Here is a 17,773-nt window from a genome sequence, read left to right on the forward strand (position 1 = left end):
AACTACAGTTCCAGGGGAATCTGAAACCCTCTTCTGCTCTGTGCGGCATTGCACAACACGGGTGCACTCACAGACATGCAGGCAATACACTCATACACATAAAATAAATAATCTAAATAAATAAATAATTTTTTAAAAATTTAAAAAAGAATACAAATTGCAAAAATTATTTGATCAATACAAGAATTACTAGATGACCTTATTTTTACCATTTTTCCATTGACTTGTCTTTTGATGTTTTGAACTGCTACATAGCTGTTTTGTGTGTGTTCTGTTTTGTTGTTAAGAGACATCTATCGTAGAGTTAGAGGATGTAATAACATTTGCAAAATATGGCAGTAATGAGAACTACAGAATGTGTGGGAAGAGACTTGGTTTCCAGTTCAGGCTGTACTTGGAAAACTGAAGTCTCTAAAACAGCAACTGTGGCCAGATAAAATCTACAATCACAGCTCTCCATCTCACAGTAGCATACGGCTTGTGTAATCACGGTAATGGATAACCAATTTTTAAAAAATAAATGCTAAAAGTATAGTGTCATTCTTTAAGTGTTAAAGAGGAATTGTTCTTACCAAAAGAGGCTTTTACCCTCTACTGATGTCAGCTCAGCAGACTTGCCCTTTCTTTCATTGAAAATGACAAGTTTTATGGTTGTCACTATCTTATTCATACCAATATTTTGGCAATCTGGATAGATTTCTAATTGCTTTTTGACAAAAGTAATGTACTCTGGATACAGAAATCTGATAGGAGATGTAAGGTGGCCTTCATTCAATAAGCTCTCTAGTTATTTATCAAATACACTGTGATTTTTCCTCAGTGCAATTTAGGGAATAAACAGGCTTCAAATTTGAAAGTAGAGACTTTTTTACCAGGATTATTAAATTTTTTCACTAAAATACTAGACTTATTTAAGTAATAAAAGGAACTTTTTTCATAGCTTTTTGAGTGGGTCATATGGCAGTTAAGTATTCTAGTGACATCTTATTTCCAGATATTATAAAACTCAAATTCAAAGTGATGGCAAGTAAAATATTTTTGAAATGTGGCAAACCTCCTACCCTACCCCCAGGCAAAGCCTTGATTATTTTTTAACAATTTTATTTTCAAGGTTAAATTTCAGAATTAATTAGATGAGAATTTTTGTCAGCTTGCCAAATACTTTAAACTTCTAAATAAATTAACTTAAACTTTTAATTTATCGTTAATTTTGCTTTATTAATTGAACTAGTCATTTTTAAAGCTTAAACCAGTTTAGGTTGTTAGCTGAAATACAGACTTTTTTCAGTTTGTAGGCTTTTTCACTTATTTAAGCAAAAATAAAGTTTGAACAAAGAAAAGGTACACATTTGGATGTAATTTAAACCTCATTTTGATGACTTTTGGCTTAGTGATTATAGATTCTGTTCCAGTATTGTTTTCAATAATAGTGTTACCATAGTAACAAATATAAATGTTGATTTAAAGGGGAAAAAACCAAAAACTTCTCCACTGATTGTGTTGTATATAGGATGAAAATGTTAACTTTTATAGTTTTGGATTTTTTTAAATGATTTTTCCCAAAGAAATAATCTGAGGATCCTGTTACAAATAGTTTTTTGCACTCTTCCTCTCATCATTTATTTCCTATATTGATAGAATGCTGCAATTACTTTAAAAACTAAAGGTACAGAAACTGTTTCTCTTAGAAACCCTGTATCTTTCTTATATTTGTGTTTAGCACAGCACTCTGAAGGGAAAAAAGGTTTCTGCTTTTCTACTTTTGAACCTATCAGTTTCTTTTCTTTAAAAACATGGCTTCATTTGTATGTACCCTTTTTTTTTCTTCTTAAAATGAGCTCTCTGTGTGTGTGTGTGTGTGTGTGTGTGTGTGTGTGTGTGTGTGTGGTATATGTATATGGGTGTGCAGGTAAGTGCTTGTGCACATGTATGGAGGCCAGAGGTCAACATTGGATGCCTTTGTAAACAGCTCACCACCTTGTTTGTTCTTGTTGTTGTTGTCACAGGGTCTCTCATTCTGAACTTGGAGCCTGGAGTTAACAGATTTGGCTAGGCTAGCTGGCCAGTGAGCTCCAGCGTTCTTCCTCTTTCCCTATCCCCTGCCCTGGGAGGAGACATGTCCTGCCACACCCAACTCTCTCCTTCCCTCCCTCCCTCTTTTTTATTTTTTGAAACCAGATCTCCGGGTAGTCCCAGCTGATCTGGAACTCACTGTATAGACCAGGATGACCCCAGTTTCACAGAGATGCACTTGCCTCTGCCCTCTGAGTCACACACCCAGCTTTTTGTATATGTGCTGGAGGCCCAACTCTGGTCCTCATGTTTATACCGCAAGCATTTTACCAAGTGAGCCATCTCCCCAACCCCTTGAAATGAAGATTGTGGCACACATATTTATCTAAGAGCTTAAGTATTATCAGCATAATCAATATGGAAGCAAATGATTGTAATACATTAAAATATATCCAATGAAATATTCATTTCATTGCAGATGTGATAGTGATCAAAACAGGATGCAGTCTTAATGTCTTCACAAAAACTCAGTAAGGGAATGAATATAAATAGATGAAGTGAATCTATATAATGTAAACCATTATATAGATACCTATTGGAAATGATGAAAGTTTTATATTTGGTGGAAAATAATATACGTGAAAAACTATCAAGGGAGAAAAGGAGGTTCCAGAACTAAATGTCATACATTCATTCCCATCTTATGCAAAGCTACATGTATAAATTTGTGGAGGAATACATAACAAATGTTGCTGATAGTGATTGCTAGCTTGTGTAGTTAGATATTAGTATTGTTTTCATTAATTTATGCTCTTTGAAAAGAGAGAGTGTCATAGCCAGTACAGGCAATGTGAAGAGTCTGGTTTTTATTTTTGTTTGGTGTTGGTTTTTGTTTGACCGAAGGAGGGAAGTAATTTTACTAATTGTCCAAAATGCATTAATGATAGAAATCAAAGTCACATGAACTTTTCCTGTGACTTACTGATAATTTCAGTTGGCTGCAAATCTAAAGGAATATTATTGCCTGGGCAGAGGCTAAATCATCACCATTACCTGACTTAATTTAGGTGATCATATTTCATGTTGATAGAATAAATCTTGAATCTGGAATGAAAATGATAAAATAATACATGTCAGCTTTGGTAGATATTTATTTTGGCTTTCATATATTCTTACGTTAAATTAACATGTGCTTGTTAAGGAAAAAAAGTGTTAAAAGTAAATGAAAAATGAAAGACTTACGTTTCATTTCTTCCTCATCCAGAATCCTACAAAGGATTATCATTTGTTTGTTTGTTTGTTTGTTTGTTTGTTTGAGACAAGGTCTCACTATGTAGCCCTGGCTGGCCTGGAACCCACTATATAGGCCAAGCTGGCTTTGAACTCCCAGAGATTTGTTTGCTCTGCCTCCTGGGTGCTGGGATTAAAGGTGGGTTCCACCATGCCTAGTCATTTTATTTTAATTGTAAAAAGTAGATCTAGGGGCTGGAGAGGTGGCTCACAGTTAAAAGCACTGATTACTCTTGCAGAGAACAGGGGTTCAGTTCCCAGCACCCACATGGCAGCTACTCTAACTGCAGTTCCAGGGAGCTGATGCCCTCTTCTGGCCTCCACTGTCATTGCATGTGTGGGTGCACTTAAACACATGCCAGCCAGACACTCATATACATAAAATAAAAATAAATAATTTTTAAAGTAGATCTACAAAATGGAGGAACCATAAAAACGAGTAGGTCTAGGAAATGGAAGAACTCGTGAAAACAAGCGTTCTTTGTAATGTGATAGAATAATAATCATTGGAGAGAAAGCAGGAAATTTAGTTGCTAGTCTCAACTAGTCCCTTGTATAATTGGAAAAGTTACTTTGCCTCTCTGGGCCTCAATTTCTACTAATCTCAAGTTGGTAAATTTGGGCTTTGAAATTACAGGATGCCAAGGACTGACCTGGTAAAACTCCCTGATGCCTCAGACATTTTAACTGTGTGTGTGTGTGTGTGTGTGTGTACATACGTTTCTGGAAAGGCTTCTCCCTCAGTAAACAACTAAAGTCTGAATTGTGTTTGTAGTTGAGAAATAAACATTATACTCAATTGACATAGTGTTTACTTTTAAAGAATTGGGTGCTTTAATTTATTTGGTTATTCTCATAACATCTTGTTATGCCTGTGAGCAAATAGTATTTCATCCATATTTGACTTACGTTCAAAGTCAGGCAAAGTTATTATCCAATGTAACAGAGAATGAGTCAGTAGTGTAGCCAGAAACTCAGCATGTAGTTCTCTTGGACCTTGGACTAGGTAACTTTGTCAGAGAAATGAACTGATAGTGAATATAGTTAGGATCATCAGTTATTGCCAGACAGAAGTGAAATAGATAGTATCTATAGAGCATTTGAGCCTCATGATTCATTTGGCGTATTACATAACTAATTTTTCTAATTGTATTTGATGTGGTTACATGTGAGAACATTAGAGGCTGGGTGTGGTGATGCATGCCTATAATACCAGCATCAGAGAAACTGAGGTAGGAAGAATATAAGTTTGAGGACAGCCTGGGCTACATAGAGAACTCTGTACACACACACCCAAATTCTGGGTATAGTACATGTCTATAATCCTCGTACCTGTGAAGTGGAGACAAGAAGTTTAGGAATTCAAAGCCAATTTTAGTTGCATCGGGACTTCAAGGCCAGCCTGGGCTACATGAGGCCCTGTCTCAGAAAAACAAAGCAAAATAGAACAAAAATCCATAAGTAAAAATTACTGTTATGCTGAGTGTGGTGGTACACACCTTTGATCCTAGTACTTGGAAGGCAAAAGGCCGACAGATCTCAGAGTTCCAGGCCAGCCGGGGCTACACAGTGAGACCCTGTCCCAAATAAACAAAACAAAACAAATTAGTGTTATGGCGCTTGTTTAATTTTTATGTTGTCTTTTATTATATCTGTTCAGTCATACTTGGGGGGTTGTCATGGGAGGTACATTTTTTTGTGGGTGAGCTAAGGAAGACTGGCATATCTCCCTGCCTGCCTGGTTACTAAGTGCTATAGAGATTGATCTAGGGATGATAAACTCATTCAGTGGGACACAGGCTGGCAAAGTAAGATTTTGATGGTGGATTTCTATACCAGGGAAGTGTTTAATTAGTTTCAGTGTTTGCTATCGTACAGGAAAGACTTCGGGCTTCCTGATTTGAATTTCTCATTTTGAGTTGTTTAATGGACATTGAAGTTCCTACCATTTTTTAGATTGTATATTCTGGTTATGGTTAAATATGTGAAGACAGTTCTTTCCAAGTGTGGACCTTGTCATACTAAAATTTACACATGAATTAAGCATTAATAAATACAGATTTGTAGTTTTAATATGTTATATACCTCCCCATATATTCATGTGATCAGTAATTCCTGAACTAAATTCAGTTTAGAAAGTGTATTCTAAAACAAAAGAACTTGTTAATAACTTTAGAAAATAAATTTGTAAAACAAATTTGCTTCTATATGTCCAGGTCATGTTTGATTTTTTAACACCTTGTGAATATTTTCAAGTTTGCTTATTTGTTCTGGGATTAAAGGCATGTACCACATGTCAGGTTTTGGGGTTTGGGTTTTTTTTTTTTTTTTGGCTTTTTGAGACAGGGTCTCCATGTAGTTAGTCCCAGCTGGCCTAGAACTGACTATGTAGACCAGGCTGGCCTCAATCTCACAGAGATCCACCTGCCTCTGCTTCCCAAGCACTGGGATCAAAGGCATGCACCTGGCTAATGGTTAAGAGAAAATACTGTTCTTGCAGAGGACCTAAGTTTGGTACCCAGAACCCACATTGGGAGGCTCATAACTGTAATTCCAGTTCTGGGGGCATCCAATGTCTCTGGCCTCCTCGGGCACTGCACTCGATGTGCACATACCCGTGAACAGGCACACACACACAAAGATGTAATTAAAAATAAAAATGAGGGGTTGGAGAGATGGCTCCACAGTTAAAAGCACTAGCTGTTATGCAGAAGACACAAGTTCCAATCCTAGCACCCACAGGACAGCTGACAACTGTCCATAACTCCAGTTCCAAGGGACCTGATGCCCTCTTCTGTCTTCCTCGGGACCTACAACACAAGTGCACTTACATACATGGAAGCGTAGCACTCATATACATAAAGTAAAATGAATTTTAAAAATAAATGAATAGGGGCTGAAAAGATGGCTCAGCCATTAAGAGCACTGCCAGTTCTTACAGAGGACCTGGGTTTAATTCCCAGTACCCACATGGCAGCTAACAATCTTTCTTAACTCCAGTTCCAGGAAAATACAATGCCTCTTCTGACTTCCAGGGGCATTGCGTGACATGGGCACACTTATATACATGCAGGCAATACACTCATACACATAAAATGAAAAGAATAAATCAAATATAAAAATAAATAAATAAAAATGAATACTAAAAGACTTAGGGCCAGCGAGATGGCTCAGTAGGTAAAGGTGCTTGGGCCAAGCCTGATGAGACCTGAGTTTGATCTCAGGACCCATATAATGCAAGGAGAAAACTGACTACTGCAAATTGTCCTCTGATCTCCAGACTTATGCCATGGCACACATACACCTTCATGCACATAAGCAGAAATAATAAAAACAAGCTTAGGACACCATAATTTTTAAAAAGATGATGAAAATGCATATTGGCTTAAATTTGACTGTATGGCTAGCAAGGTGTGGTGGTATATATCTATAATCATAGCACTTGGGAAATGGAGGCAGGAGAATCAAGAGTTCAAGGTCATTCTTGGCTACATAGCAAGTTGGAGGCCAGCCTGGGCTACATGAAACCATGTCTTAAATACCTCAGATAAAGAAATGACTATGTTGGCACTTACCGTTTGATTTATATTTGAGCTTCCTGCAGTTGAAATTTAAGGATTATGTGTTCCAGGTAACCTGCCCTGTTCTTGTTTAGATTCATTGTTGGTGTAGTGGTTAATGGTTGAAGTGATTGAAAACAAAGTTTTTGAATATGAGTAAATAGGAGCAGTCATGATTTTTAGCACAGGTATCCAATAATCACAAATTTAAACAGATTTATGTTAGTGTTTATCAAGCCTAAGTATAAACTAAGCACAAAACGAAAGGTATATGAAAATATATTTTCTAAATTGGGAAAAGACCGATACATGAAAATAGTAAATTTTAAAAATTATATCTTGTTGGGCATGGTGATGCACATCTGTAATCCCAGCACTTGGAAAGCTGAGGTAGGAGGATCGTAAGCTCAAGGTCAGCCTGGACTACATAGTAAGACCCCGTCTCAAAAAAAAAAAAATCTCTAAACATGCTAAATAAGCATGAGATTCTGGTGTTAGGTCTGTTTTCTAGGTAATTTATAATATATATTGAAAAAATGCAAAAGCAGTCAATTTCTAGTCTGTACATTTGACCTTAGAACCATGAAGACATGACTCAGTGGGAGAAAATAATTATGGGTTTATACTAAATTAATTGGTTCAATAAATCAAAACAGGATACCATACTTGCGGAACTTCTTCAAATACATAAAGAACACATTGTTGGATATCATGAACACGATTCTCTTTTGGACCACAAAGAAGAAGAGGAGTTGACTGAAGAAGAAAGAAAAGCAGCTTGGGCTGAATATGAAGCAGAAAAGAAGGTATTTCATTCAGAATGCTTTTTTCGTGGAACAATCTGGGAAGAAGGAGGGTAGTTAATGAGACAGGTTATAGGGGCGAATATGATTATATTATATGCATGTATGAGGTGTTGCAATGCAATTTGTTATTTTCTACAATAAATACATGTTAATAACTAAAAAAAATACTTTGAGAACTGGGTAGAGTGCATGTAGTCTTGGCAACTTGAAGAGTTGAGATAGGAAGATTAGTTGAGCTTAGCATTTGGAGACTAGCCTAGGCAACAAATTAAAAACAAAATAAAGCCTTTAGGTTTCTATTTTAATCATAGTCATTAGAAAGAGCAATGAAGAAAGAAAGGGTCATATTTGAAGATGGTATTAACATAGTTGGTCCTCGGGTGCAGACTCCCTGATTAGCGTATACGGTTTGGCTACATTTGGTAATGAAATGGGGAAAAGAAAACCTTTCACATTTAGAATAGTAAGTCCATTTCTGCTTAGCTCTTGCTGTATCTTCAGCATCACATAACCCTCAGCAGCACCCTCTCTAGAGATATTCACAAATATACCAGTGCTTCGAGGTTGGAGATTGGAGTTTGGAATTGCTGAAGCTTCTATACCACGAACTCTAAATTTTGGCTGAGTATCAAAACAAAATATTTTGTTATTGAACATTGTTAGTGTACAGCAAGTTTATAAGAAATAATTCCATGTCTATTTTAGACAGCAGCCCACTTGAGTACAAGTGTGCCTCAGCATGGGAAACCTTATCCTAATACCTGAATCCTCTTTAAACTCCTAACTCATTGTACCATACTTCTTACATTAATGTGATGTTAGGAGTCTCGTCAGAATTCACCGAGTTCCCTCATTCTGTGGGAATTACCAGAAAAAAAGTACACCTTTAGGGGTTAAACCTTTCCATGTAATAAGATCTTGGTTTCGGGTGAAAAGGGTGTTTTGTTTGTGTGTGGAAGAGTGTTAATAATTTCCTAGATCTGAGAATGTGGGTTCTTTACTAAACCAGTAGGTGATGTAGAATTTCAAGTTTTCAATCACAATGTGAAAAAGTGCATATTTTTTTGCTTTGTTTTTAGGGACTGACCATGCGTTTCAACATACCAACTGGGACCAATTTACCCCCTGTCACTTTCAACTCTCAGACTCCTTATATTCCTTTCAATTTGGGAGCCCTGTCAGCAATGAGTAATCAACAGCTGGAGGTGAGTTGTAAAGTACAAAAGTAGTTTAACATGAATGAAAGGCAATTTCCAGTGCCTTGCTGTTGAGGGTTCCCTATGTAGGAATATCACATTTTCCATAAGATTACCTCTGAATAGATCAAGACATTTTTCCTTTATTTGTTGACCTTCTTGACCAACATAATATAGTAAAATGGAACTTGTTCAGGGCACAAGGGAATCAGTCCTTGAACTAATATAGCTTGAATTATTTTAATTAAGGAACAATAGGGCAGCTGAATGACGAGGTAAGCAGCACTTTGATCAATTATAAAATACTTGGAATAAACAAAGTACTTGCTTAATGTTTGAAAGTAGGTTAATACACACTTTAATTTACATTGTACTGCAATGTACAGGTACCATTAGGCGTATGATAATGTCCAATATTATGAAATAAGTGATTTAAGACTAGAATCAAATATAAATTAATAGGAAATAATGGGTTCTATTATTCCAGTACTTTAATAACTTAATTGAATGTATGATTTCATTTTTAAAATGTACTCACGGATTCATTTAAATTATTAAATTAATTAGTTCAGTGAACCCCAAATTTGTCTTTCTAAAAACACTCTTGCATCTGAATTCTGCTGTTTTCTTCCATTATTTAGTTTTTAAACCAATGGCTATACATTGGCAAGAGGGACAATCCCTACACTTTAAAGCTATGCTGTCTTTCTGCCCTGTGTATTTCTTACATCCTTCTAGGACCTTATTAATCAAGGAAGAGAGAAAGTTGTGGAAGCAACGAACAGTGTGACAGCAGTGCGGATTCAGCCTCTGGAAGATATCATTTCAGCTGTAGTAAGCAGACTAAGAGTTACTTTCTTTCAGCCTCTAGTTTATGTGTGCTTCACATGATTTGTTTTGATTTTTGTTCACATCACTTCTTCTGTGGGAATAATAATCCTTATAACTTAATTTGCAATAGTCAAGTCTTGGTAAATTAGCTAACTGTCCCAAACTATAATTCATCAATTTTGCATAGATGTTGGCACAAAAGAGAAATGAAATGGGTAAAGTACAGGAGTTGAAACAGCATGCGTAGAAATGTATGCATTGTTTACGTAAGCACATTTTGATGTACTAGTTACACAAATTAAATCCAAATAGTTATTTTACTGCAGACATAGCCAATGTGTATGCAACAATGGACAGTTGATTATTCTTTTCTTATAGCACTGGTTTCTTTAGAAAAGAATAAAGGAAAAGGGGGTGGGACATGAAATCCTGAGTATCTTTAAGTACCTTAATTATTTTTCCTCAGTTATTCAGTAATATAAAGTAAATAGAAACTTTTTCTTTTAGTGGAAAGAAAACATGAATCTCTCAGAAGCCCAAGTCCAAGCACTAGCATTAAGTAGGCAAGCCAGCCAGGAGCTTGATGTTAAACGAAGAGAAGCAATCTACAGTGATGTGTTGACAAAACAACAGATGGTAAGAACTCTCTCTGGTTATGTTTAGTTTACTTCAGTTTGTAATGGGTTGGTGTGACTATGTAATAACCATTCTAGATTTTTATCAATAAAACTAGTGGTGTCAAGTAAAGAGAATGTATTTGTTACAAAGAAACAGCAGTTTCCCAGGTAGGTCTCCTTGATCTCTATATAGGATCTATTTCATTCTAATTTTATTTTTCATGTATTCTGGACGTTTAGTACTATTTCTAGACTTTTTGCACTTCTGTCTCTTTTTAGTAACTTGGAAAGTAGACGTTGCAGTGTATTTGTTTTGAAAATAGAAGTGGCACTTTGGTTGATATACGTTGCAGGTTCCAGTAACTTGCCTAAATCTTCCGAAAGCTAGCATATTCCATGATTCTTGATCATCTTTCCCAACACAGTCTTGCGCTGGGAAATTTCAACTCTCGACACCAGGGAATCAAGCATGAATTTTACTTAGAAAGCGTTGCAGAATTGTGCGGTGTTAAATTATGTTAGGTAACTTGAGACATTCAGGTAGGAATTATTCCTACTGCAAGTGCTTTTCCCTTTGGTGTTTGTCACCAAAATGTTTATTTACCTGTCATCATGTGAAATATTCAAAAGAATGACAAAGAAAGGAGACTTGACAAAAAGTGCTGTAACTAATACTTGAGACTAATAACAGTGCAGGCCAGGTTACTATGGCAACTAACCTAACTGCTGCATGCAATACAATAGTCAAGTCATCAAGAGAATTTAGCCCTAAATGGTGTTACTAACTGGTTTCTACAGTAATGGTCCTGTGAATGCCATCAAATTAGTAATGGTGATAACAATAATGTGTTTTCCTTTTGGTATGGTACCCCCTTAACAAATTGATTTTAAGTTAAAACTTGATACTTGCCTCTTTGAGATGGGTCATACACTTGTAACAGCTCCCCTTTTTCTCTCTAGTTAATCAACTGTGTTCAGCGAATACTTATGAACAGAAGGCTCCAGCAGCAGTACAATCAGCAGCAACAACAACAACTGACTTATCAGCAAGCAACACTGGGTCACCTCATGATGCCAAAGCCTCCAAATTTAATCATGACTCCTTCTAACTACCAGCAGATTGATATGAGAGGAATGTATCAGTCAGTGGCTGGTGGTATGCAGCCACCACCCTTACAGCGTGCACCACCCCCAATGAGAAGCAAAAATCCAGGACCTTCCCAAGGGAAATCAATGTGATTTTGCACTAAAAATTTAAAGGATTATTAAAATCATAGAAAGATCTTTTATTTTTTTAGGAATCATGACTTAACAGAACTCAACTGTATAAATAGTTTGGACCCCTTAAAAGCCAATCTTCCATATTAGTTTAAAATTTTTTTAAATAGGGCATACCATTTCTCCCTGACATTTGTCAGTGATGTTGCCTAGAATCTTCTTACACACATTGAGTACAGAAGATATTTCAAATTGTTTTCAGTGAAAACAAGTCCTTCCATAACAGTAAGAGCTCCACAGATTTCCTCTCTAAATTTTTATGCCTGCTTTTAGCAACCGTAAAATTGTCATAAAATTAATGAATTTAGAAATAAAGATTTATATATTCGCTCTTTACAGATAAAAATACACAGCTGAGTTCTTAGAGTTGATTCCTCAAGTTAGAAAATGCTTTTGTACTTAATCCATTTCCCGATTAGAGTGATTGAAATGGTCTTAACGTTCTTTTGACTGAATCTGAAACTGGGTTCCTGCTCTATCATCTCTGTGATTGAAAGTTAGAAACTAAGGGTTATCTTTGATACAGAAGTGCGTGCAATATTCTTCAGTAGTACTACTCTCTAAAGCTAGAGGAGTCTTGCAGTTATCTTAGCATTGTATAAACAGCCTTAGGTACAGTCTAAGAAGAGAAAAGTCCTTTTCCTTCTTTAGTCTTTCTGCCATTTTTATTCTCAGTTGTATGTGCTGAAATAATTACTGGTAAGATTTCAGGGTTGTAGATTTTTCTTCCGCACATGAATTTTCTCTCTCCTGGCACTAGTAGAAAGCACATCTCTCACCTGCATTGTGCCAGTGCTAGTGCTTCATCCTGTTGCTGGCAGTGGGATGTGGACGCAGAAAATCAAGTTTTTAAGAGGTTAGTGTTGAAATTGTGGTTGTTAGGCTGACACCCTGTTTTATAAACAATATCAAAATGGCAGAACCATTGCTGACATTTAAGTTCACAGTACTGTCAGTATTGTGAAATAGTCCTCTTAACGATAAGGATCACTGGCTTTTACGCTCTTTTTTCTCATTGCCGTGATTCTTTCCCCAATTTCTTTACATTTTAATAGTTTTCAAGTTTGATTTTTTTTCCCAGTTTTGATCTCTGGGGTGATTTTCCCTAGTCAGTTCACCCAATACCCTTGTAAGAGATGTTTACTAGAAAATTATTGACTTTTTTTCTTAACTCACATTTGTAAAAAAATAATTATAGGATTTTATCCATGTTCAGTTTGGTTGCTTGAGTTTCCCCAGTATAAACCTTGCTTTTGATCATAGGAGTCATCTCATCATGGCAAAACTATTTTTGAGATGGTGATGTAATAGGTACTAGAAACAGCTAAAAGAAAAAAGCTGGTTGGAGATTTGACTAGGTATCACAAGATTCAGTTGAATTTAACATGGACTAAAACGATTTTGAGTTGTTTGGATGACGAAAGATTTCCATTTTTATCTTGGAAGAACTCTAGTGGTAAATAATCAATACCCTGGGTTTATGATCAAAAATTGGTGCGATTTGGTGGACCCAGCTCCCCGCTTCCCATAGTAAAATACTACTACTGAGTTCTACATATTCAGATATTATGCCAGCCATATAATTGAGTATATTTAATATGGAGGGCAGATGTGTGTTTACTTTAGAAGAAATGAAAGAGGCAAGATTTATGAGATAGATATTTGAAAGCAGTGTGCTCTGGCAAACTGTTATCAGTTGGTATTTCTACAAGTCCAGAATACTTTAAACCTGATTTACTAGACCTGAGAATTTTCAACATGGTCTAATTATTTACTCAAAGACATAGATGTGATGATGAAGAATAAGACTGACTTATTCCCATAGTTAGCCTTCCATATTTTCTTCAAAATATATCTCAAATCTGACACCATCCAATTCTGCTTAGGAATTTGTAATAGCGTGCAAGCCCTTTACCTTGTATACTTATTGTTGATTCTTATTGTTAACCTGACACAAACCAGTCACCTGGGAAGAGGGAACCTCAACTGAGCAATTTCCTCCATCAAATTGGCCTATGAGCATGTCTGTGGGGAATTATTTTGATTAATGATTGTGGTGGGAGGATTCAGCCCATTATGAGTAGTACCATCCTTAGGCAGGTGCCCTCAGCTGTATAAGAAAGCAAGATGAGCAAGCCAGAGAGTACAAGCCAATAAGCATCTTTCCTACATGGTCCCTGTCTCTGCTCCTGCTTGAGGTACTGCCCTGATTTCCCTCAGTGATGGACAGCTACCTGGAAGTGCTACCTTTTCTTCCCAAGCTGGTTTTGGTCACTGTATTATCACAGGAACAACAACAACAACAACAACAACAACAACAAACTAGAAAAGCTTGCTTTCACTCCTGCCACTTAATTCATTTTCTACTCACCAGAATAATCCTTTAAAAACAAAAATCAGATCACAGCCCATTAAAATTCTCCAGTAAGACTTCTCTTTGTAAGCTCCTGACCATAGCCTGGGAGGTTCCCATTAGCTGGCCTTTGCTTACCTCTGTGGTTATGTCTCCCACTCCTCATCCCACTTGGTTCACCATATTTTACCATGATTCATACCAAGGCATCTTAAGGTTTTGCACTTTTAGTTCTTACTTTCCCGCACATTAAAGTGTTTTTGTTCCCTTGTTATTTAGGTCTGATCTCAAACGCCACCTCCTCAGAAGTCTTTGCTAATCAGCTAACCACCTTATATAGGTAGCTCTCCTGCCTAAATAGTTTTAATCAGATCACATATTTTTGTTTTCTTTAAGATACATTAAGGGAGTATAACATTAAGTTTTTAACAAATATTTAAAGACAAAAATCACATCAATAAAATACTAAAAAGCTCATTTTTATATTTGTTTTAGATGTTTTTAAATAGTTGCAATGGCTTAAAATGACGATTTAAAATGTTGCTTGTAATACAGTTTTGCCTGCTAAATTCTCCACATTTTCCTTCTAATCTTTTTCACCGTGAATGACGCTGTAACTTGAAGAATAGTAATTAGAAGGATTATTTGGAAATACTTGGACCACTTTGCATACACTCTTGTCACTTGACATTTTAGCTGCATAATATGTACTTTGAGTATAACATCAAGTTTTAACAAATATTTAAAGACAAAAATCACACCAATAAGATACTAAAAAGCTCATTTTTATATTTGTTTTAGATGTTTTAAATAGTTGCAATGGCTTAAAATGACAATTTAAAATGTTGCTTGTAATACAGTTTTGCCTGCTAAATTCTCCACATTTTGTAACCTGTTTTATTTCTTTGGGTGTAAAGCGTTTTTGCTTAGTATCGTGATATTGTATATGTTTCGTCCCAGTTGTATAGTAATGTTTCAGTCCATCATCCAGCTTTGGCTGCTGAAATCATACAGCTGTGAAGACTTGCCTTTGTTTCTGTTAGACTGCTTTTCAGTTCTGTGTTATCTTAAGTACTGTAGAAAAGATGTCATTTCTTTCTTTAAGGCTGTTTTGTAATATATATAAGGACTGGAATTGTGTTTTTAAAGAAAAGCATTCAAGTATGACAGTATACTAGCTGTGTTTTCACCATTCAAAGTGCTGTTTAGTAGTTGGAACTTAAACTATTTAATGTCATTTAATAAAGTGACCAAAATGTGTTGTGCTCTTTATTGCATTTTCACAGCTTTGAAAATCTGTGCACATATTGTTTCATAGAAAATGTATAGCTTTTGATGTCCTGTTAATGGTGGTTCTTTTGCACATTTAGTTGTTTAATATTGGGAGGTCAAGAAGTTTGGTTTTTGAATCTGTTATATACTAAATTTTGTAAAAGGAGACCTTTAACCTCAAAAATAATTTACATACCAGGAAAAAAAAACCTCAAAAAGAATTTACATACCAGGAAGCCTTGTGTGTGTTTGTGTTAGTTTTGGTTGTCTCTGTCTAATCTAGCCCCATTTCCTGCTTCCCAACAACTCTGTCATTCATTCAAGTTAAGCAGGGCCATCATCCCACCATTGGTGCAAATGCTTACCATCCAGAAGTCATAGCAGGTAGATGGAAACCAAAGACACAAATATTCTATAACTTTCCCTTTGCTCTGCTCATTTTGCCTCTTTTTACATAAGATCAGATTCTTCCTTATGCGCTCCTGACAAAACTTTAGAAGCAATTGATTATTGGCCCTAGTGACCAGGATTTCCTTTAAAGGTAGTACATACTGTGATTCTTACAGTAAAATAGGCCGATTTTTTTTATGTTTGTTTCACTCAGAGTTATGTTCAGGTTATTACCAATACTGTGTTGCCAGACCCAGCCTCAAGTGACTTTTGGCTATCTCTTAGGGAATTAAATTTTTCCCATGTCCCCTCCCAAATCTGTAACAGGTGATTCTTAGAGTTACCAAGTTTCAGAAATGGCTTTTGTCTGTGCAGCACACATATGTACATAAGAGTGATTTAAGAATTCCAAAATGCTATGTTTAAGCTCAATATCTGTCAGGTAATTAAAGTCAGTATAGTTATTAGTGTTGGATCTAAAAATGCAGCACCTCACCCCAAGAATGTCAGCCCCCAGGGTACGTACTACCACAGATTCTTTCATACATACTACCACCTTCTCTTTGGAGTAACCTTCCTGACACCATTGTCCTCCTCAGCTAAGGGACTCACCCTTCCTCACATTCCAGCACCTGGGGTAGAGATTGCTACAAGCATAAGTTCCGTTGGCCAAGGAAGAGGGCATGCAAATTGAAGCCTTTATTAAGACTAAGAATGCAACTTTAATTCTCATAGCTCATCACAGTGCTCATCACAATGCTCCAGTAATACTCTACATTCTGTTCCTGGGCCTGTACTGTCCTCCCTGACAGACCCGGGGAAGGGAGGGGCAGCTCGGCTGTCATCTTGAAGCATATCAGGTGACTTCTAAGAGACTTCTATCTGTTCAATATGACCAGCTCTATCCCTATAGTCATATTAAATAGGTGTTGGTTTTCAGGACTGGTGAAGAGAGATGGCTTATCAGATGCAGGGATGATGGGCTTTGTTTCAGGCATTTGAGGAGAAAGTGTATTGAAAGGAAGGGAACAAAGCTTGGGAAGGATGGGGAACAAGCCTAGAGTGGATTGATGGCCTTGAAATACTGAATGAGTAATTCAATACAGAGGACAGCTAGGGTTTGCAAGGCAGATGATGTGTTCAAAGAAGCAGGTAAAGATGCTTATTTAGACTGGGGTAATTTGAATGGGTTAGAATGTGAAGTGAAGAAAGATTGGAGACCAGAAGACAGATAATGAGTCTCAGGTATTTAGTGAACAGACCATAATTTGAAGGACAAAAGGAAACTAGCATTTGTAAGAAAAACCTGCTGCTTCCTTTTACCCATCTTCCAAAGAGACCAACTTTTCAGGATTTCAGATTTTGCACACAAGATTTCACTTAGTTTTCTCTTCAAAATGATAGGTCCATCATGGTGTTTTGCTCTTAATTTTTGTTGCTTTGCAGAATGTAAGCTTTCTTCAAGCCGTTTTTTCCCCTCTTTTTTTTTTTTTTTTTTTTTCTGATACAGGGTATCAATATGTAGCCCTGGGTAGCTTCAAACTCACAGCAATCCTTCTGCCTCAGCTTCTCACGTACTGGGATTGTGTGAGCTATCATGCTCAGCATCAAGGCAGTCCTTTAAAAAGCTAGATCCATTACCTCCCCTTGAGACCCATCTATTCAAAGTGGTAGTATCTTTTTGGTGATGTCATATTTATGAGGTTCTCTGAGAATCTTTAAAGTGCTTTGTGATTATTAAGTATTAGCCTATATAGGACATATAGAGAGATGTTACAGGAATAATTACGTTAACCTCATGCCAAACTAAAAATGAGACCAATGTCAAATCCATTGCACTTAAGCAGACGACATATATCAGTTAAAGCCTCTGGGTCTTTCATGTCTCATTTTGAAAAAAAATGGGGCTGGGGACTGCACCATGTGATTTCCCCCAGTCTTTTCAGTTCCCAGAGTTAAGAGTTTTTAACTGTGAGCCGAGCACTGAGAAGCCAAAAGGCTATGTGTTTGTCTAAGGTTACAGGGTGAGTTTGTGAACAGCATTAGAAATCCGTTCCCTTTGGCTAACCCTCCTCCCCCACTAAGCTATACCTTTTTCTTTTCCTCTTGTTTAGAAAAATGGGAGGTCTGACAGGCATTTTAATGACAAAGCAGATAAGTCACGTAG

The 17,773-nt window shown here is 36.6% G+C and overlaps 1 protein-coding gene across 5 annotated transcripts in view; it reads left to right on the forward strand.

Moving 5' to 3' along the window:
• Window positions 1-13,378, forward strand: part of Atrx (ATRX chromatin remodeler) — a 187,526-nt gene extending 174,148 nt beyond the window's left edge. For 4 of the 5 annotated variants that reach the window (XM_008837667.3, XM_008837668.3, XM_008837670.3 and 1 more), the window contains 5 exons: window positions 7,520-7,669; window positions 8,749-8,874; window positions 9,604-9,699; window positions 10,204-10,332; window positions 11,274-13,378. In XM_008837667.3, coding sequence (XP_008835889.1) covers window positions 7,520-7,669; window positions 8,749-8,874; window positions 9,604-9,699; window positions 10,204-10,332; window positions 11,274-11,552 — 780 coding nt within the window. In that variant the 3' untranslated portion in view covers window positions 11,553-13,378. The remainder of the gene's footprint in view (window positions 1-7,519; window positions 7,670-8,748; window positions 8,875-9,603; window positions 9,700-10,203; window positions 10,333-11,273) is intronic. The other variant, XM_008837669.3, reaches the window with a different exon arrangement.
• The last annotated feature ends 4,395 nt before the right edge of the window (window positions 13,379-17,773 follow it).

This window comes from Nannospalax galili, unplaced genomic scaffold (genome assembly GCF_000622305.1).
Source record: "Nannospalax galili isolate Female #2095 unplaced genomic scaffold, S.galili_v1.0 scaffold238, whole genome shotgun sequence".
Lineage (NCBI taxonomy): Eukaryota > Metazoa > Chordata > Mammalia > Rodentia > Spalacidae > Nannospalax > Nannospalax galili.